The sequence below is a fragment of the Cygnus atratus genome, chromosome 5 (assembly GCF_013377495.2).
Source record: "Cygnus atratus isolate AKBS03 ecotype Queensland, Australia chromosome 5, CAtr_DNAZoo_HiC_assembly, whole genome shotgun sequence".
Classification (NCBI taxonomy): Eukaryota; Metazoa; Chordata; class Aves; order Anseriformes; family Anatidae; genus Cygnus; species Cygnus atratus.
Window position 1 is genome coordinate 34440941 of NC_066366.1, and position 22373 is coordinate 34463313.

The 22373-nt window shown below is 42.0% G+C and overlaps 2 protein-coding genes across 2 annotated transcripts in view; both read right to left on the minus strand.

The window, feature by feature from the left end:
* Nucleotides 1-4281: 4281 nt before the first annotated feature.
* Nucleotides 4282-15354, minus strand: RAD51 (RAD51 recombinase). The gene is made up of 9 exons (XM_035539449.2): nucleotides 14959-15354; nucleotides 14176-14313; nucleotides 12876-12993; nucleotides 12262-12353; nucleotides 11278-11372; nucleotides 8453-8566; nucleotides 5737-5866; nucleotides 5377-5498; nucleotides 4282-5067 (listed from the first exon to the last, which is right to left on the minus strand). Exons 1-9 carry the CDS (start codon nucleotides 15043-15045, stop codon nucleotides 4944-4946), a joined length of 1020 nt encoding a protein of 339 aa, XP_035395342.1. The 5' UTR covers nucleotides 15046-15354; the 3' UTR covers nucleotides 4282-4943.
* A 3840-nt stretch (nucleotides 15355-19194) lies between these two features.
* The window catches only part of KNL1 (kinetochore scaffold 1), a 30947-nt gene continuing 27768 nt past the window's right edge, over nucleotides 19195-22373 (minus strand). Inside the window, exons 25-27 of the mRNA XM_035539971.2 lie at nucleotides 21850-21968; nucleotides 20512-20634; nucleotides 19195-20404 (exon numbers count right to left, since the gene is read on the minus strand). Of these exons, the coding sequence (XP_035395864.1) occupies nucleotides 20299-20404; nucleotides 20512-20634; nucleotides 21850-21968 (348 nt within the window). The 3' untranslated portion in view covers nucleotides 19195-20298. The remainder of the gene's footprint in view (nucleotides 20405-20511; nucleotides 20635-21849; nucleotides 21969-22373) is intronic.

Genomic DNA, 22373 nt, shown 5'->3' on the forward strand with positions numbered 1-22373 from the left:
AGCTGGGGCTGGGGCTGGCTCAGGACAGGCTCTGCGGATCCCCACTGCCAGCAGCGAGCTTTGGATCGAGCACAAGCTAAACAGAAAAACGCACGTAGAAGAGGGGCAGGCAACTGAGCCGACAAACAAAAAATAACCCCGACATCCCCAACCAAACCGGGCCCCTTAGGCTGATGGCCGCTTACAAACCACCACCAGAAAAGCGAATGCACGTGAATTAAATGCCTGAAAAAAACAAAAACCCACGGCACTGGGTGGGAGGAGAGGGTTTCTTTCTAAAATTGAAACAACATTTGGAAAAATAAATCTGTTGTAACATCCCATTTCCTCTCTTGATTGGCTTACATCTTGTCTAGTCTGATGCTGGACTGCTCTGGAGGGTACATCTCATCCTCTCTCTTTATAGAGCATGCACAGCAGAATTGGCTTTAACCACGTTTCTGGGGCTCTTTGGGGGTCTCCTCTCCTCCCTCCTGAAACTAAAGGCCAAAGCGATCTGGAAGGGAACCAGCAGATCGTGCCTGGTCTTTGTAGTTGCACCAGGAGCCTACAATTTGTCCTACGAAACCACCACCACCAGGACTGATCTGTGCCTCCGGCCCGGGTCAGTAGCTTAACCATACACCGGAGTAGAAGTCTGAAGAGTTCAAATTCAGTTGAGTTATGCAGTGAAAAGCATTACCTTGGACTTGGGCAGTTTTACCTCTGGTTGTTTTCCTCCTCCCCAGCAGTGTGGGTTGCACGAGGTCGCCCTTTCCTCCACTGCGACCTCGGGTCTCAGCGGGGAAACCTCGGTCCCGGGAGCGTTGCACTACGACAACCCAAACCACGTGCAGAGATCCGATGGTTTGCAGTCCAGGTTGTGACCTTTAGCAAAGATTCCTCAACGTAATTAAAATCACATCCCGGAGAAAGCTGGCACGCAGCAGGTTTGTGTTTGCAGAGCTAAAAGGGAGCCCTGGAGCCACCTGGCAGTGCTTTCGCTGCACTTGCACCGCTGCAGCCACATCTGGAAAAATTTAGCATTTGCTCCTAAAGCTGGGTACTGGGAAAACTTCCTTCCCCGGCCACACACAGTGCTGTAAAGTCAGCCAGCTCTCTGCCCGCTGAGCGAGATGCACGGAGCTGCGAGCTGGGGCTGTTCTGCTGAAGGAAAGGCAGATCGTTTCTCAGCGTGACACTGCGAGGCTCGCCTCGCTCCCCAGGCCTCGTGTTTTCTGCATTTCACATTCGCATTACGAGGGGTTTTAATTTGTGTACAAAACTTAAATTGCATAGCTAACAGCGCTGCTGGCTTTCTGGGAACTCAAAACAGATGCAGCTGCCTTTGGAGGACGGGCAGAGCGCTCGCGGTGGCACCCAACCCGCACTGGAGGGGCACGGGTTGGTCCGGTGGCAAAACACTGCTCCGGAGACTGATGCCAAGCCTCCAGGGGAAGAAAGCACTGCAGGCTCCATCTGTGCAGTTTTAATCAAACCTCTCTCCATCACGCTCTAAGAGCATCAGTAGCTCAGCGCAACGCACGTATTTCTGCACGCACTTCAGCCCTTTCATCTCAACAATAAATTCCTCTTCACCTCTGGACACGGGTTCATATGTAGCAGAAGTTGGCCGGATGAACGTGGGCCAGACAATTGCGCAAATGCATGCACACATAAAAACACTCCTAAGAATTTTTCAGTTCATATGATTTCTAATCATATTCCACTGCTTTGAGAGGAACTTTAGAGTTTTTGGGAAACATTGAGATAAGTGTTTTAAGGAGATGACAGGAGAAATATTTACTGAAGGAATATTAATTATACCTCCTTGAGAGTAAAGCGTTGTTGACAATAAGCTTATTTTAATTAATGTTTCACAGCCTTGTGTCATAAGCAACTTCAACCCTTTATGGAAATACTTGCCTGTGCAGCTGCTACAGGGATGTCATCAGATAACTTGAGGAAGATCTTACTAAAAAGGTTCTTGTGCTTAAAAGAAACAAACCCCCCCAAATCCCATTGAGTTCAGATTCTAGGCTGTATAGGAGCCTAGAGAATAAAATATTTCCCATTTCCTTTGCCTTTGCTACCCCAATCACCAAGTTACAAACCTTTCAGCTAGACAAGAGAAGTACTTTAGGCTGTTAGGGAAAGCAGTCTGCATGCTGAGCATTACACGAACAGAGAGCTTCAGACGTTATTTTAGTTGGTCAAGGCTCTAAGCAGACTTTGAGAAGGAGAAAAAAAGGAGTTAGATTGAAAAAAAGGAGTTAGATTGAACTGTACTGCAGTGACATACAAAGAGATGAACGCTGTAGGATTATGATCTAGACACGTCAAACTCCCCCTCCACAAAGTACCCTGAAGGGAAGCAACAGAGGAGAAACCAAATGCGACTTTCTAACCTTCAGCGTAGCAGGTAGCAATAAGCCACTGTCTCCCACATCCCCTAAAATTGCCATCTATATGTAAATGGTACGACTTGTATGTTTACAATGTGGGGTCTCAAAAATGAAATAACCCCCTCCTACGCACCAGTGTGTGCTGTCAGAAATCGTACCGAAGCAGCAAGCTGTGCCCTTTCAGACCTCCACGTTGAATAGCTGATCAGTTACAAAACTTAAGAGAAATGCACAGTCAGAAGGGCAATTCAATAAAAGCAGCGTGGTTGCTGTCCAGGCTGGAACTAACCGTACTGCCCAACGTTGTTCAGTACCACTGTGTGCTAAGCCGATAACCTCTCAAGAAACAAGACAGCCCAAAACAGTTCTTTCGATGTTTGTGTAACGCTTCTCTCAACCTTTGGGTCCTTGTGGTATTTTTAAGCATATCATAAATTCAAACCCAGCTCATTTAAACCCCATGTGCAATTTGAAGATTTTAGCGTTCTACTTTAACTTAGGTGCAACTGGAAACGTATCACACACAGATACGTGAAGGAAAGCACCGCAAAGGGCACACACCAGCGTTGGTATCTCACTGGATACAAGCCGTGCAAGTCTCAGTTGCCTTTCCCTGGCTCTCCAGCTGAGCTGTTTCTCTGCCAGTTCCCTCAGCCCATTCCCAGCATCACCTCACCTTTTTGCAGCCCCTTTGCCCAGCGAGTCCCTCATCCCCCTCCTCACGTTTGTTTGGCCTGTTTTTCCTCTCTTCAGTTGTTTGCTCCTACTGCTCATCTGGGTTTCTCAGCCAGTCTTAGTTTTCTCTTGATCAAGAATTGTGGAAAAAATCAGGTCCAGGAACACTGCAGTCCCTGAATTTTACCTGTACAAAACCAGGACTGACATTATAGCCCGATTCTCAGATCAGGTCCTGAGTAGAGCGCACCCAACGTGTAAAAAGGAAAAGCTGCGAAGGTCTGACAAGCCTCCAGGCGGATCGGATCAGAGCAGAGCGTAAGGTTTGTGACTTGGTCACCTGTAAGCAAGTATCTGCAGGGTCAGCAAGAGACATTTCATCAGCATCAGACCAGGTTCTGCCAAACTTGAGGTCTGGACTCCACACACAAGAAATTCTCTCTTTTTTTGCCATTTCCTTTTGCTCCAGCCGCAGTACCACAGGCAGCTGAAAGTCTTTGCCAGATTTCCCCACCCCTCTGGAAGTATCAGCCTATGACAGACTCTTACTGATGAATTCACCCAATTGAATCCCCTACTTAACATTTTAACATGAGTTTTGATTCCCGAAACTCAGCTGCAGGCAATGATGACAGCAGTGGCCTTTTGTGCACATCTGAACAGAAAGAGCAGATGCTCCATGGCTATGCAGAATTTACGAATAACTGCATTTAGCTAAAAATAAGGCAGCAAGCATCGCAACTTCTTGTGAAATTTAGTAGCCACCATTGCACAAGTATTTAGGTACCTGATTAAATTTATCTTATGAGTACAGACAGTTGGATTCCCCTGTATGTTTTCCTTCATGATTTGACACAGAATAATCATCCTGGAGTAAAAGAGCACTGAAAATATTTTTTGCTACCAACCACCACTATAACACGATTCTCTTTAATCAAGTTAAGAGTTGTTCACAATAGCATAGATTAAAATACTAGGTAATATAAAATAAGCTTTTTAATCTGAAAAAACTCTTAAAAGATATCTACAGGGCACTTAAGCACAGTTGTACTACACATCTCAAACAGAGAAGGAGATGATGCGTTTTGTTACCACTAGTAGAAAAAATATTCCAGACTGAGATTCGTTGAAGACCTATGCATCTCTCTCCTACCTGCAGGTAAAGAATGCCTCAGTCTGAATTAGCACCTGGCTAAATCCCAGAGACCTGTAATGTCATCAGTACTTTCATGGTCCTTTTATTAAAAGCAGATTTCCACAGAGAATTAATAAAATACAAAAAAAAGGCACTGAGATGTAAATTAACAGTTCCCAAAAAGTGGCATGTTGCAGCATGCAAAACAAAATTAACATAAAGAATATGGATTGATGATAATCTCATCAATCATGGCAATATTCCCAAATTCTTATTGTGGAACACCATTCTGCTTTATTTTGCAGTTAATTATTAAAGCAATCCACCAAGTATTTAAGTTACTACTTTTCTTATTTGACAAACCCATCAGTATGACTTTAAAGTCACCAAGTTATGAACTATTGCCACATACTCTCACGTTGCTGTGCCTACGCCCACCAGCAGAATCCAACTGGAGCAACAGCTGTGAGGAAAATACAAAGCCTATGGTCTTCTGAAAATATTCTCAAGAAACCACTTTAACCTAACACGTGACTAAAGCCCAGGAGGGACGATCTCTTCCAAGCAACACCTGCAGATGTGTCTCAAAATGTATTCACCTGACGGACACATATGTTGAAATACAACAGAGTTCTCTGCCAGCATCTGAACAGCAGCTGCACCAGAAAAGCGTCCGTAACGTGTCACAAAGAAAGGAGCCTTTTTACAGCCACCTAGTCTCAGGTTACGTGGGAAATGAAGCGAAGTCTTCAGTCTTTTGCATCTCCCACTCCATCAGCATTAATAGCAAACATCGCTTCAGCCTCAGGAAGGCAAGGAGAATCATAAATTTTGCATATTCTGGTTTCGCCTCGGCCTTTTCGCAGATACAGTCTGATAGGGAGAAGAAAAGGAAACAGGTAAGAAACTGTAGCCTCATTTCAGAGAACCTCTATCATAGTCATTAAAATGTTCTGTTGGCATGTAAACACATCTGACTTAAAGCTGTAAGGACTTCTGAAAATGTTGTGTTTGTTTTACTGCTGGGTCAGTTACCTGCTCAGAGTAGCACTTATGTTCTGAAAAGCAGACTGGAAGTGCCATTCACAGACTACACAGAGACCCGGAATTAAAAGGCACTTAGTTAAGTACACAAAATCTTCCAAAATAAGGCTAATGGAAGATGATCATCTATTCTCTCACCTCGTGGTGGAAGCATGTGCTATGATATTTCCTCCAATAGGCTTCTTGGGATCTGCTGCGAACATGGCTGCTCCGTCTACTTGTGCTACCACTTGGTTAGTGATCACAACTGCCACACCAAACTACAAGGAGAAAAGCAACAAATCAAAATTCATATATCTTCCACAACCTGAATAAATGGAAAAAAAAGAACCTTCTGCTATCCCCTCAGCTGTTCATAACCACTCTACCATGCATCTCAACACAAAATGGAAGCAGACAGTGAGCAGGCAGAAAGCCATCCACAGAAGATTGTTAAGGTGTACAAGAGAAAGAAAACCAATCATCCCTTTAGGGAGCAAAGCAACGTTCATCATTTACCTCATCTGCAAGTCGAAGCAGCATACGCAGAAATCTGGCGAGATGCATCTGTCTGGCTGATAGCTCACCTCTTCCGGAGTAATCTGTCCGGTAAAGGGCTGTGGCACTGTCCACAATCAGCAGTGCATACCTGGAGAAGTTAAATACAACGTTCTCAGAAACTGTTCCAGGAGTGAAAAACATGTCTGGTTGACTCTGATAACATCCAGGAAATTTTTAAAGCTACATACAGGTGTGGATACTTGCCCTTCTCACCTGCCAGTTAGCAGAATGATTATATTTACCACCACAGACTCGACCTGTTCAGATTATGAACAACACAATAAAACCCATCCTTGTGGGACCATTCCAACTCAGGATATTCTATTCAAAGGAAGTTGCTGTGTGATTAAAAACTTAGATTTATGCTACGAGCCCAGAACTTAATATTTTGAACTATGGGTATTCTGTGCACAGGTACCTCTATACCTCGTATCACCACCTCCTTCCCTCTAAAGGGGCCTCAACATCCTAGTTTCAAACAAAAGCGATCTGCACATGTTCCAGTGTCCTGGTTTCAGCTGGGATAATTTTCTTCATAGCAGCTGGTATGGTGCTGTGGTTTTGGATTTAGGATGAAATAATGTTGATAACACACTGATGCTTTAGGTGTTACTGAGCAGGGCTTGCACAGAGCCAAGGACTTCTTTACTTCTGGTGCTGCCCAGCCAGCGAGGGGCTGGGAGGGGACACAGCCAGGACAGCTGGCCCAGACTGACCAAAGGGACATCCCACACCACATGGTGTCATGCTGAACGATAAAACTGGGTGAGCTGGCTGGGGCAGGATGAGGACTACCATTGCTCAGGGACTGGCAGGGCACTGGTAAGCTGGTGGTGAGCAACTGCACCGAGCGTCACTTGTTTTCTCAGCCCAGGAATTCTCACACTATCAGCTTCTTCAGTTCCCTCCCTGGTTTCCACTGCAGGGAAAAGTTAACAGCTGTGTGGCGCTTAGCTGCCTGCTGGGTTAAACCACAACAGTCCTTTTGACGCCCAACATGGGGCTCAAAGGGTTAAGATAACAACAGATCTGGCCAGATCGTGTCAAGAGTGTTCAATTTATTTATAATTGGTCATAATTATTATATTAATTTCATAGTTGCTGCTTACAATTTACTTGCTCTCAAAGGTGTGTTATTTACTCTCAGAGTTGTTTTATGTAACCCCTTTCTTTATCACCTCTGAGGTCTAGTTTAAGGTTGCTTTTGTTTTTACCACCTTGATGTATTGTGCTTATGACATGATAAAAGCACCAATCACGAGTCTTATCTAGTGTTTGCCCTCACCACCGTCACCGTCCTTGTACGCTGGTAACCACCTCTTTGAAACTATTAACAACTACACTTTTTAGCTTTTCTCCTCTGAGCACCAATCTGCGGAGGAGACAAGGAATGACACCTTCCCCTTTTCCTCCAGGCCTGTTACAAAAGCTCTTGAGAATTTTGAATGTCCTTGGGATGTTCAAACAAGTGTATTTCTATTGCTATGTCTCCAGAACGTGATGCTGGTTTTGTTTAGAGTTAAACAGCTATTTAAGAATATCACCAAGAGATCTGCCCCGAGGCAGGAGAGTTACGAGTGACAAGGACACGGGCAGGTATCTATCATGGTTGTCACCTCCCATGGTTCTGGGCTTCACCCCTTAACAAGCGTGAATCTTAAGAAACTGACAGAATGTTTAAAAAAAGGTGTGCCTTGACCCTGCAGCTGAACCAGAGAACCCATCTGTGCTGGTATCAGTCGCCCCTATAATGTAGAAGAGACAACGGAAGTAGACCTCAGCTCATTTAGTAAGGGAAGAAGCAGCTTCTAGGAGGGAGCAGGAGGAAAAATTAGAAGAGACAGGCTAATCTGCAGAACAGGAAGGGAAGTGATCCATGCTGAAGAGGCCCACTGTATAATAAACTGAAATTTATTTCAGTTGAAAGTAGAAACAAAGAGCAATGGAAAATGAGAAATGTCATGCTGAAGGATAAAACTGGGGGGAGTTGGCTGGGGGTGAGACACTACCATTGCTCAGGGACAGGCAAGGGCTGATGGTAAGCAGTCGCACTGTGCATCACTTGTTTTTTTTGCCTTTTTTTTTTTCCCCTCCTTTCTTTCTTATTAAACTGTCTTTATCCCACCCCAGCCTGTAAGTTCTCACACTTCCACTTTTTCCAGCTCTCTCCCCCACCCCTCTTGGGGGAATCAGGGACAGCTATGGGTGCTTAGCTGTCTGCCACGTTAAACCACAACAGTTGAACATGCCTTCAGAACGAAGGAGAGTTGATTTACAGCAATTTTAAAAAGATCTTTACAACTGTTTCTCAGGCTGGCACTTGTTCTCTGTGAAGTAAGATCAGTTGTCACAGCTCAAGTCAGTTACTGTCATCAAAAATTTCAACAGCAACAGGTATTAACTCACAACTGACTGCTGATACACAAAGCTTATTACATGGATATGCCAAAGCAGAAACTAGTTTGAGAACAACAAAATCTGATCTAACGGAGCTAAGCACCGAAGAGAACAAGTAGATTTAAAAAATGTTAACTTTAAAAGTACACCATTACTTTGACATTTCACAATTATGTCATCTATAGATCTCTCGCACTTGTTTATCACCTACAAGCAGGTTTATAATATGATTATGTACCACTACAAAAATCACCCCGTCTAAATCAAGTCTCATTACCGTGATTCAGCCATCATAGCCGACGCCTGATACAGGAGCTGGGTCTGATGATCCGTGTTAAAACCTCGAGCGTATGCCACGTTATCTAGGACATCGCTGCCAGACAAGCCGTACCTAGAGAAAGCAGTGAAAAAATTTTAAAGTCTAAACTTCACAAACAGGAATTACTTAGCAGGTTTACCTAAAAACTAGATTAAAAACACATTCCAAATAGAAATACTAATTAATACAAGTAACTTTACTATTTACAAGGAAGACACCTTACTAACACTATTTTGATTTTCACATCTAATTTCCCTCTCCCTGTTCCTGTAGGAATTAAACTTGCCTATGTACAGCTTTGAAAAGTACACTTTTAGAATCATAATATCAATTCATTTTACTACCTGCACATGATAGCTATTTATAAATCAAATAACTCGGCCTTTCTAGGTTAATACCTCATTATGCCTGCAGGTGAGTAATAGCCAATCAAGCCTAGGGCTTTGAAACAAGACCACACTGCAATACTAGATGTTCAAGATTAACCTCAAAGGTGCTAGTCAAGCACCTGGCAAATCATTAGACTGTAAAAAGAAATGAGTTGAAAGGCTGTTAGCATCCATCCTAGCTGAGCTTGATGAAAAAGACTGAGAGCTGAGGGGGATGGAACTGACTACAAGTAACACCCTCCATGTGCAGCCATGCAGCCTCCTGCAGGTGTAGCTAGGGGCACTGCAAACATCATCATTTCACTGCCTCATCAGTGCCCAAGAGGTGTTTGTTGCCATATCCATTGGTGAAAGTGAATACTGGAGCACTCTTGTACTTGCTGCATGAAATGCCAGCAGTGTTAGATCAAACCGCCTTAATTAAGAGTTAGAAGGATTGAGCTGGTACTGTCCCCAGCTGACTAGAACTGCACATTCCCTTCCAGAAGCAAAAAAATGTGAGGGAAACGACTGCCTGCAGAGGGACGGCTACAAAACAGCTGGGTGAGGGAGAAGCAGCAGAGGGGCAAGGAGCAGTAATTCCAGATGTTTTGCAACGTGAACATCTGTCACACAAACCTCTAAGCACTGTGTAAAACATATTCCAGGGATCTGTTTGCCTTTCAGTAAGAAACCATCAAAATCCAGTCGTGACCCAAGTCTTTGGATTACTACTTTTCAATAACTTGACTTTACTCCATGCATTTAGGAGGGTATGTTCATTGGATCATTTTCCTCTATAAAGAAAAGGAAGCAACTTTGTGGGCCAGCACATCATATTGGCTTGGTGTTAAATCTTGATTTTCCTACCTACACTCTTGAAAGGCCTATAAATACCGGCCATACCTCCTAAGTCTGTGGTGCTGCTAAAAAGCAGCAGTCCTACCCTTTCAATTCCTGTGCTTCCATCTGCTCATTCTTGTCCCCACATCTCCTCCAGCACCAGCAATTTGTGCTGCTCTGCACAGAGCCACATTAACATTACTTCATGAAGGAATATATGGTGAGGAATGAAGTGTTAAAAAGAACCCAAACACCTACAATGACAGCCCAGTCCTTGAAGTATACTGTAAGGCTGCTTGAAGGAAACACAGTCACTTGACAACTAAATATTGCTTCTGTTTTTCTTTCTTTTTTTTTTTTTTTTAAACCATGCATTTAGAGGAGAAGAGATGGTTTTTAAGCTAGAAAATGTGTGCAGTAGTTTTTAATTTTTTTAAAAACCCCATCCACAGCCAGAAAAAAAAAAAAACCTATGAACCTAAATCAGACTAGCAAAAACATAGTAGAAAACAGGCCAATTTATTTTTAATTATCTTTGCAGAATATCTGAGCCTCTGTATTCAAAACAGTCCAGCCTTGCTACATGATTTTGGCTTGCAACTTAGATGCAATTAATGTTAACCACCACACTACCAGAAAAAACTGCACAGCTTACTGACATGAAAATTTCAATCAGTATCTAAGTGGAAATAATTTTTAAAACTACAATATCACTGTTCACGTTGACGCATTTCAGCCACTAATGAACACTGCGAGAGAAAGGAATACTTTAACCTAAGCTCACCGAGGTTGCAATATGCACCTTGGTATATAATTGAAACAACCATTACAGAGAATTAAACCCTACAGAAGCAGTAATATGGAAACACTTCTGTTTTTGAGAAACTCTGAAGAATCACAAGACCAGAAGTAGCTACTTTTTCTAACAAATGGAACCCATACTTCCTTTAAGTCTAACCAGAACCTCTACACAGACAGCAGCTTTTACTGCCTTCAAGAAATTCACATAATTATGTTATACTTTCAAATTTGTATAAAAGACACTTCAGAACGTTCTGAGACAGAGGCAGGAGATGAGAAAACAGCTTTTCAACTGGTCATTGGATGCTCTCTTTCCTAACAAAGAAAAAAAAAATCCAGCTGCTGTTGAGATACTTTTTACAAAAGAATCTTTGCTCCAAGGTAGTGCTATTGGCAGAATTTAAGAAAATAATATCTTTGAATGTATTTCACTAACAGTAAAACTAAGTTTGAGAGAGATATTCTTAAATGAAGCTATCATATTCCAGAGGACAATGATGTTAGGTACTGTCACATCCACGTAAAAATAAAAATATTTATAAAATACAGCTAATGAAGTGGTCTAAAGTGCATCTAGGTAGGCAGACTGAACGAACACATGAAAATGTTTTGTTTTTCCTTTTTTTTTCCACATTTGTTTTTAAGGACGGTTCTAACTGCAACAGTCCAATGAATTGAAAGAGCCAGGCTGATTTTAAGTTGTCCCACCATGAGTAAATGCCTTCCTTTCTTCACCTAGTGTTAGTTTGCTTCTAACGAATCAGTACAGACCTTTCAGCCACAGCAAGAAGACGTTCTGGACGGAAGGTCCCTTCTGTGTCAATGTACATAGCTTTTCCTTCACCACCACCTCGGTCAATGGGAAGCTAGAAGAGCACGTGTGAATGAACATGAAAAGTAACAATTAATATCGTTACTGCCTTATGCCCTCAACTGACATTCATACAGTAAATAAAATACCAAGCTATGGTGATTAAAGTCACACTTGTCTGGGAAGAGTGAGAGGAATGATTCCTGTTTTCATTCTCTGACACCTACAGAAGAAAACAGGTGCTCAGCTTCAGGCTGGTAAGTTTGGGTGCACAAGGGTGTTACCTAAATGATCAAACTGAGCCCTAAGCCTCTAATATTTTATGAAACAGCAACCTCTAGAAAGTAGCAAAAAAAAAAAGTGAAAAAATTTGTCTAAATTAAGATTAGAAAAAAAGCTTCCTATAAACTGATCTATTGCTTGATAGCAATAGTTGACTGAAGGCTGTTACAAAGGTAAAGTGAAATAAACCTAATATGTGTTAGAAACAAAGCAGCTAGTCAGAAACCCATTGAACCCAACCCAGTTTCATCCCTCTTTTCAAAGGCTCTCTGCAGTCCAGAACACCCAAAGCGATACCAAACACTTCTCTTTTCTTAAGAGCTATGATCACACAACACGGCTAATGTCTGTTGTCAGACTACTAAGGAGGAAAAAAAGCTACCAAACATAAGTCAAATATAAGTAAAAACCACGACAAACTTAATTGATGCTGAAGTAATCCTAGCAGGCAGGTTAAGGATGAAACAAAATATCCTAGCAAGCTGCAAGCTCGGCCAAGGATGCTGCAAAGGTTTTTGAGGACTCTTTGTGAACAGACAAAATTCATTTGTTGTAGCTCTTCATGTGCATCACTTTGTTTTGCTACGAGAAGTGCATAAATTAGCAAATATCCAAAAGCTGTGCTGTCTGAATACTTGATTTTAATAAAGTGGACAACTCACTTGACAGGTTACTGCTAGGGTATGGCACAACTGTGTTTTTCCAGTACGAAATTCTCCAAATAACTCTGTTATGGACCCTGTTTCTATTCCTCCTATGGGGAAAAAAAGGAGAGGAAAAAAATGTTGTTATATTTCAAACAAAGACATGTATAGAGTTTTTAAATTTATAGAGACTCAGTTTACCTTCAATACTTTGGCTGAAAGTATTAAAACTCTAATTGGAAAAACTGGTTTCCATACTGCGGTTTCTTCGTGTTGGAACCAAGAAGTTTAGGTAAGTATATGCTTGGAGATACTGAAAAGCTGAAATGTTTTGGTTTTTGCTTACAAGTAGGAAAACGAAAATGTTGATATCTTTTTTTTTTCTTGAAGGAAACTCTAGGCTAAAATAAACTAGAAACATGCAAAGCAAACAGCTCTGGGTACTGCATCATGACTAAAAGCTTTAAAACTACTTCTACAGCTTTTAAAGAGAATCAGTAAAATCAGAGCAGTACTTGATGAGATTTTAGTGCAACCAGAACTCACGCGTTTGATGTGTTTTTGTGCAATGATCATCTCCATTGGGAAAAAAAATAATGAAAAGTTAATCAATAGAGGACTAAAATCACTACCTTGAAGCAGTTTATCAAGTTCTTTGGACCCGGTGGTGATCTGGATGATTTCTGACCTTCGCTGATGGAATTCCGTTGCTGTGGTAAAACCCATCGGGACCAGTTTAGCTGCTTCAGCCTAAAGAAAACCAAATTAAGCAGTCCGAGGAGTGTTCACCCCATTCATTTACCCCCCTCCAGTAATTAGCATTAGTGTTGTATTCCTGTTTTGTGACATGGAGAAGCAGCTGTATAATGTGATGCAGACACTTCATTTTATAGACCACATATGAATAGTTGGTACCTCTGAACAAAAATTTAATTCTGCTCAGAGAAAAAGCTTTGACATCCATTTTGCCTATTTAACAAAAATCTTTCCTCCCCTGTATTCACCACTTTTTTAGTTCAGTTCCGTCCATGTGAAACTAAAACACTTAGGATGGCCGTGGCATTCCTAACAGGCTGCATCTTCATAATGCTGAATAAATACACAAAGTTGGAAAAAAAAAAAAAACATACAAAAAACCTGGAGTTCAATATTCTCTGAGGTCAGATTTCGATAAATGAGAACTAGTTTTGCAGAAGCTCCACATTCCGAATTAGAAGATGCTGTGAGATTGCAGCTCAGGCTCTCTCAGTTCCCAAAAGTAAAGCCAGGATGTGTACCTGCCTGAGGTGCTGAGTTAACATGCTTAAGAAGGTTGTAACAGAGGAGCAGATGTTCTGGGTCAGTCCAGTGGTTCACAACCACGCGTCCTACGCTTTGACAACTGCCATGAGGGGATGCTTAGGGAACGTGTGTAACAAAGCAGGAATCAAGGAACTGACCCTCCATCTGGTAGCTGCTCTGAGTTCAGCCAGTGAGCTTCTTGATCTGAACGCTACCCTATTAACATTGCTCTAAGCTCTGTATTTATACATTTTTAACCAGTTTATGCTACAGAAGGCTGCAGTGTCTTGGGACAATGAGTTCCATAACTTAATTATACCCCGCATGGAAAAGAATAAATGTTTTCGTTGCTTCAGGACTATCATAAGCCTTCTTATCATAAGAAATACTAAGCTAAAAATAATAGTAATCTTGGACATACTCTCCATACCTTCCACAAATTTTATAGAGCTACCTCCCCCTTCATTTCTTCTTGAAGCTAGTCCTAGTCTTGTCTTTTATAAAAAGTCATGTCATCCCTCTAATCATCTTTACTGCCCTTCTCAGTACATCAGTCATGGAGACCTTGCAAAAATCACCAAAATACTTTAAACCAGCAGAAACAAAACCTCTCGAACTTCTCGGCTTAACGTTTTTATACAACATCCTTACCAAGATTTTGTCAGCTTTGGCTTCGCTGATGCCTTTAATATTTAGTAGCTCCTTCTTGGGCGCGTGAGCAACAGACTCAACTGTGTGATACCCAGCTTCTTCCAATTTCTTCACATCATTTGCATTTATACCACATTGCTGAAAGGGAGGGGGGAAAAAAAGACGGGCTATGTCATAAACACCATCTAATCACTGAACTGTTACTGAATACCTGAACCGTCTTTGGATTTGGATCAAACTCTGTTATTACAAGCAAACGCATTAAATGTTATGTCCCTGTCACTTAAACACAAAGAATGTTAAAAAATATCCTTTTACTAGTGTAACATTTAACTTTTTCACGGTGAGGGTGACGGAGCACTGGAACAGGCTGCCCAGGGGGGCTGTGGAGTCTCCTTCTCTGGAGACATTCAAAACCCACCTGGACGTGGTCCTGTATGAGCCAATTTAGGTGTTCCTGCTCTGGCAGGGGGATCGGACTGGGTGATCTTTCAAGGTCCCTCCCAACCCCTAATGTTCTGTGATTCTGTGAAAACCTGTTGTCAACCTCGGTAGCAGAGAACAAGGTGAAGATACCCTCTGGTTGGTTTGATGTTGAAGGTAACTAACAAATATTCAGGAAAGGATACGCAGCAAGGCAAGAGAATACAGAACGTTCTTTTTGGGGGGAGCCAAAACGCAGGTTAAGAACCTGAAAGCCCAATTTTCGGGTCCGACTTGCGTTTGAGGGTACAGACCAGCAAGTTCCTGGCGAAGCCGGCCCCGAGCCAGCTCTGCGCGTACCTCTAACCTGGAGATGGGCTCTGGGCCGAAGCTCTCCTCCTCCGCAGACACGTCTGCGTTCGCTTCGAACTGCATCTGCACGGCCATCGCGGCTCGCCTGGGGGGGGACCGGGACGGCTGCGTGAAGCGAGAAGCTCAAGCGAGACGTCAGGGCGCTGACGGGGAGCCCAGAGCAGCCCGCGGCGGTCCCTTCCCTCCCCAGTCCCGTTAGTTTTCACGGTTTTTCCCCTCACGAACCCGCCGGGGGCGGCTGAGGAGGACGAGGAGGAGGAGGAGGAGGATGGCGGCGGTGAGGAGGCTGAAGGCCAACGGACCAGGCCCCGCCGCGAGCCCCTCCCGTCACCGCCCGCGGCCGCCGCCGCTTTGGAAGAGCCCGCCACCGCGTCACGTGACGAGGTCACGGCAACCGCCCTCCCCTCCGCGTCACATGACCTCCCCACCCCGCTTCATCCCAGCGCCTCGGCGGCGGGATTTGGCGGGAGCTTCCCTTAAAGGGGCCGCGCGTGCTTGTTGCTGGGGGGGGGGGTCCTAAAATGCAAAGTTTTTTTTTTTTTTTTAAATTATTATTTTTTTTTAATTTTATTTTAAAGTAAGCGTAAAGAGGGGAGCCTGCTCGGTGACCTCGAGCTGTTGTAACTGAGAAGGTGCCCCTCTGAGGAGCTTCCTGCTGGGCTGGGGCCTGCGCCAGCCCTGAGAGGAGGAGTACTTGGAGATGGAGAGGTGCTTGGAGCGGGGAGGGGGAAGGCAGAGCCCCTGCTCTGGGGGCGTTTGGCTGGAGGAAGGCCAACAGTAATCAGCCTCGTACCTAAACTAATCGAAGCCAGGGGTTGGAGGAAGGCCATGGGCCTCGAAGCCTTGCTGGGCAGGGAGAACCTTCTGGTGCGCAGCACGTGGGGGTTTTCCATTAGGGTGTGGGAAGCGAGGAAGGTACCGGGATGGCAGCGGGGGGCAACAGCTGGGGCCACCTGCCTGAGCTCCAGGAGCACCAGCACTCAAAGTGCAGAGTGGTGGGAGAAGGAGCTTTGGGGCTCGCACGCCCTTTTCATCGGTAAGCAGCAACACCTGCGTCATCTCCCCTCTAGGCATGAACACATCTCCGTCAAAACAAATCAGCCAAAGCAACCATCGCCAATAAAAAAACAGCTGAACAGTGAAAGCTCACCCCGCATACAGAAGCGCCTGCAAAAATACCAAAGGCAGCAGAAGTTTCACTGACGAGTTAATCCTTGCTACGAGCCTCTCCCTGCTGGACTTCGATACCACAAGCAAGGGTAACGCTGACCGGGAAAACCCGAATTTCACTGCTGCTTTTCATTCCTTCAGCTGACCAAGGTCTGTAGGAATTCCTTCAGCTCCTACCTTCGCGTATTAGTACCAAACATGAGGACAAAATGTAGCAGTGCCACGTTATTACAGACACCGGCAAGAATTCGTTCTGACAACAGGCAAAGCAGCACGATCAAAATAGCTTCAGGCCAGGCTTGTTAGAAATATCTGCAGAGTTTTTGTGCTTTTCATTAAAATGTTTATTAAATCCATTCTAGTGCTGGCAAGCTAGCTGGTGCGTCATGCAGATAAAGTCATGCAAAGATAAAGAACATGAGATATTAAAGAGGTATCAAGCCAGTACTAAATATTTGAGACTATCTACGCAGCTAGCTTTAAAAAGGCCCCTTAACCCCAATGGGAATCTTACAGCACAAAGCTGGGAAGAAAGGACACTGGCCAGAGGTTTCCCTTTGTACATGCTGCTATCCTTTTACGTGCCCCCTATCCTGTCTACTTAAAGAAAATTAAGGTAAAAAAGCTCTTGTCACCGTGTAAAGTACCCGTGAGGTTGTATGGCAATGCACGTCATAGGGCACAGCTAAACTGTATTAATTGTCCTCCAGCACGTGGGCAAGACCAAGAAGATTCAAGGAAGAGCGAATCTTGTGCCCAAGGAAATTCTTCTTATGGTCCCTCCACTGACTGGAACCCAGTGGTGGTGTCTTTTAAAACTTCACCAATACAAGCCCCCCGAATTAAAGCAGATGAGCTTTTGTTCAAACTTCTAAGCTGTTAAATTTAACTTAATATTCCATATCCAATGGTTGATTTGAATTTACCTGCCGTACCTTTAGGGTGGTATATCTGGTATAAATAGCCTATTTAGAAATCCTTTTTCCACTCATAAGTCTTTTTCCCATAGTTTGCAGAAATAAGGTGATATCAAGGAGAGAACACCATGAAGCTGTGTCTGGAGGGGAAACGGTTCTTCAACAAGAGGGTGGTCAGGCACTGGGACAGGCTCCCCAGGGCAGTTGTCACAGCACTGAGCCTGCCGTTGTTCAAGAATTGGACAACGCTCTCAGACACGTGGTCTGATTTTGGAGTGGTCCTGTACAGGCCCAGAAGCTGGACTCGATGATTTTCGTGGGTCCCTTTCCAACTTCGGATATCCTATGATTCTATGATTCAAATGTTGGTGTCAGTAGCTTCCACTGCTGCAACTGAAGTAGCACTAGAATTGCACGGAGAAATTAGACAGTGTGCAGAGTTCAGTTTTACAAACATTAAACAATTTCAACAGTGTGAAACAATGATGCCCCTTAGAGAACCTGGTTTGCAACTCACAGATGCCCTGGACTCAGAGAGAGAGAACTACGACAAGAGTTGATTCAATACCAAGATTTCCCTTCTGCTTCTGAGCTAGGCAAACACTTGCTTTAGCACTAGATTACCCTTTCATATTATTCTAAATTGCCAAACTGATCAATCACTCATTTTGCTTTCGGACTCTTCTCAAAGCATTGATGTATGCTTAAATAAATGTGTTTTCCACTAGTGTTTCTATCCTCTGTCCAGATTTTGGAATGTTTCCCATGAAAACTAAGGTTGGGAACATGAAAGCAGAGTATTACTAATAATGCACAGTAACTTGCGTTTGCCTTTTTTAACCTTTTACTAGACTACTAAAAAATTTAATGTGCATGTAAGATGACAAAACAGATCATAAGAGAAGAAAGGCTTTTCAATTTACATAAGGGTACCGGCCCTAAGTCAGCAATATTGAAGGACCATAAATGATTCTTTTCCTGTAACATACTAGACCTTGAAAATAGTTGAAATTCGCTTGGCATTCACACATATGCCTGGGTAATTTTAGATGCTCATGGATGATGTCTAAATTTATAAGAACAGGTGCTTTAAATTAAATGAAGTAAAACAATGGCTACTATTGATATCCATACATTAATCATTAAAGAAAGCCAAGGTCAAAACATCATTCCAATGGTATTAGTATGAAAACATGATAGCGCTCATTCTTTCACAGCTAGTATTTTATTACCAAATATGAAGTCATCATCTGTAGACGGATTTTTTTTCCTACAGAAAATATAATTAATTATTGAAAAGTAATTAATTTCTTCTCCCTTTCCTCTTCCCCCCTTCCTTAAAAGCAGATTTCAAATTATGTCTGTACTAATCTCAACTTTGCACTGCGAATAAAAGTGGATTGCTGAAGGAAATAAGAGTTTGCTAATATCATATATCCCACTTCATGATTGAGCAATGGCTACAATAAGCATTGTGTTTGAAGGCTATATAACTAAATTCTCATCAAAATTTGGCTGGCAAAATTTTTTTTTTTTGGTAAGCATTATATCTGTGAGGGTTTTGACAGTAATACATCAAGTCCTATAGATGACACACTATGAACTTTAACTCCAAAAATCAAGTACAAACATAAATTAAATACAAAACTGGAACTGCTTAATTTCTTCTTAATCCCCTTTTTCTACTGCAAATGCGTGGCTTTGTTTCATCTGGTATTTCATTCAATATTCAGACCAATATAAACTCTACCAAGAATTTATTCCAGTCTTCATTATCTTTTTTTTTTTTTTTGGCTTGGAAACATGCTGGAAAAAAAATAAAAGGCACAAAAAAACCAAGTTAGATAATGATCATAAAGTACTACTGCAGCACCCTCTACTGGTTATTACTGCTGATAAAATGACCTCAGAAAATTTAAAAGTAATTCCAGGTATAGTATCCAAGTCGTTTGCAACTTAGTCACTCTTTTCCAAATAAAATTTAAATGGATTGTCCTGAAAAGCCAGCCATAGTAGTCTAGCACTGGGAAACACAAGAAAAAATTCTCTCAAATAGCTAACAGCTTTTACAAGAGTAATATGTAATTTTCCAGTCAAAAGTTTAAACGGAGCAGCCAATAATCACACCTTGAAGAAGGAAGAACAATAATTCAAATGTTTAATGAATTTCCACCTTGCAAACAGAATGAAAAAAACATAAAAGGACAAAAATACATCAACACTTTAAACACATGAAAACATCTTCAAATTCAATGTATTTTACAGAGTTACAAAAAACGGTGTGAGCCTACAGAATGGATTGCTTAGAAATGGTAGGCACTTCAACACCATAAATTCAATCAGGGTTATATCAGTTCCAACAGCTCAACCTATATAATATATAAACTATATACAAAATCAATCTGGACTGCACCAATGACATTATGGACGCCTCCTAAATTTAAATAGCTCAGTCTCCTCACTAAAATTCTAACTCATTACAACCTCAGACAATGTACCAAAATAAAGAGACTGTACTGGACGAAGACCTGCGCACAGAACATCAGAACAAACTTTGTGTTGTAAGGGCTCACGCAGATTGAACCTGGTGGCTCCGAGTCTGTTGCATCCTGAAGTCCACGGTCAAGCACAGAGATCTGTAGTCTTCATGACAGAAGTCTTTCCAGCTTTGGCCAACTGTCTAATTATTACCGGTTATTTCGTTAATCGGAAGCAAGACTATAATTCTGTGTTTTGGGAAGGGTTCCAGGAAACTGATAAAGATCAAAATTGATGTGATATGTTAGAGTGTTATGCAGTAGAGAAGTAATGCTAATGAAAGGAAATTCCAGTCACGTTAATTTAGAAAATAATCATCATTGTTTTACACAAGAGCTCTGTAAATCAATCCAGAATAAAATTAACAAACTGTGTCAGAAGAATACTCATACCAGGAAAAGACTATAAAAGGAGGCCAAGACCAGTGGTGATTAGAAGAAAAGGCGGACTGGATTAATAGAAGAGTTAAGAAACTTTTCCTCATCCTCTTCAGAGACTTCTTCATTTATAGTTTGGTACAAAAGAAAAGCCTGAGGTCTGTACTGATCATCCTCGATATCAACCAGTTACTAAACAAGATTCCCAGAGAGCTGAGAAGCCAACAACATTCCCATTCTGGTGAGAGAGACCTTGAATTCCTTTGAGGCTAAAGTCAAAGAATATCCAGTTTGACTTCTTCAGTCCTGCACTTGGATCTAGCGAATCATCTGGGATCCTGGAGCAGATTTTGATGGATCAAGCTCACCATTCTCCGCAGATAGTGGTAACCAACTGGTACCTTGGACAGAACAGCAGAAATTTCCTCGTGTCTGGAAAAGAGAAGATTACCACATGTTTGAGGTGATACAGACCATTTAATATCCCACCCCTACCTTTAAATTTCAGTTACGTGGATGGTTCTTTCTGTTCAACTCACCCAATATTTCCTATTTGTTTTTGGACAGTAAAAGGCAGTGAAGTAGCTGGGTAGTTGGAAGATAAAGACAGAGTCACCTCAAACTTTGCAAAAGCTGTGGAACTGGAGAACAGAAGCTTCATGCTGTGTGAGAAATAAAAACAAACATAAAATATCAACACAAAACGCACAAATATACTGTCATCTCCTTTGAATTCAGTTGCAGAAAGGATAACAAATTGCAACAAGCTCAATAATTCCTAAAGAATTCTAAAATAGATGAGCAGTGGCTTCATAAATAAGGTTAAAAGAACATTTCCATTCTAACACTATCAGCGTTCTGCCACTGAATTAGAAAAAAAAAAACCCACAGAAGTTATACACACGTAATTCACAGATCCTTTCAAAATTACAGGAGAATACAGAGCAATAGTCAAAAATCTGTCTTCTAATTAACATAAAACATCTCTAGCTAGCTAAAGTTTTCTGAGCCTTTAAGCAGGACCATAATTCTAAGTTTGTTTCAGGAATCCAACCCTGTTTAAATCAGGTCAAATTTCTGTCTAGAACAGTACTCTGTCTATGACAATATCCAGGAAGGCCAGAACTGAATCTTTTTGCAAATAAGGGTAAGACCATCACCCAGTACACAAGGCCCAGGAAACAGACGCTTTGCGATAGCATTAAACAGGATAAGCATTAAAAAAGGTCTTTTCAAGGCAAATCTACCACAGTAAATCTGAGCATAGGTAACATTTGCATCTGTTCAACTTGACCTAAATAAATTGTAGCTTTTAAGTGACTTTTGGCACGTAATAGAACACTTTTTTTGCAAAGGGTACTACAAAATTACAGTAATGTATGTAAACAGCTTAAAGGTAGGCAGGCAAAAATTAATTGGGCGGGAAGTAGCGTGAGAAAATGAAAGCTAAAGAAAATAAACTTTAGTTTAAGTGCATTCATCTTTCAAGGGCTGTTTCTGCTTGGCTGAAGTGAATCAAAGACTAAGCCTATTATAAAAGAAACGAAGCACTAAGCTACACAGGTAAACTCTTGGCTCTGTCTCCTTTGCATCGCTACGCTCCGGTCTAAAGGTTTAAGTGAGAGAGTCAAGTCAAAAAGGAAATCAGCAAGTAAGGAGAGAGTAGAGGATAGTAAGGAAGTTAGCTGAATCCCAGAGGAGCTTCGTTTCCAGCCTTTTGGATGTTATAGTTCAATTATACTAAAAGAAGTTAGATTGTTAATAAGGAGTTGCATAGAATAACATTTTCAAGAAAACCAAATTATCTTGATGCCTTGTTTCTGATTGTCTAGAGGCCCTCTGTAAGACTTGTGTAAGCTCCACTTGAGGTTACTCACTTTGTGTCATTGATATCTGTCTTCAGAAGATTAAATTTTCCACCCCATCTCTCCAGAAATTCGATCTCCTCTCCTAAGATCCTGCAGCGACTCACCACCAAAGAGACATCATGAAGCACCTACACATGAGAACAGAAGAGAAATTACATTGGAACTGAGACTGGTAAGTTATGTGACACTTGAAAATGCAGTTTTGTGCTAGAAAATTAAAAAATGCAGCTTAACTGCTATCTCAGTTTGGATGTAAAAATGAAACTGTACACACACAAAAACAAACATATGTTCTTTGCCCTAAGTTTCTCCCCTTAGCTTTGTCAACAGGATTACACAGATATGTGGGAACACCAAGCTGGGCTTGGCAATTTGAACTGTTAATTCTTTTAGAAGCAGAATGGCATTCAGCTCAATTCTCTGATTTCTACTAGCAGGAGAAAAGGATTTTAAGAAATCACTAAGGCAGCCAGACATCAAGGCAGCAAACTAGGAAGAAACCACAGCTTTTACGTCTCTTGCCTTCCGAGACA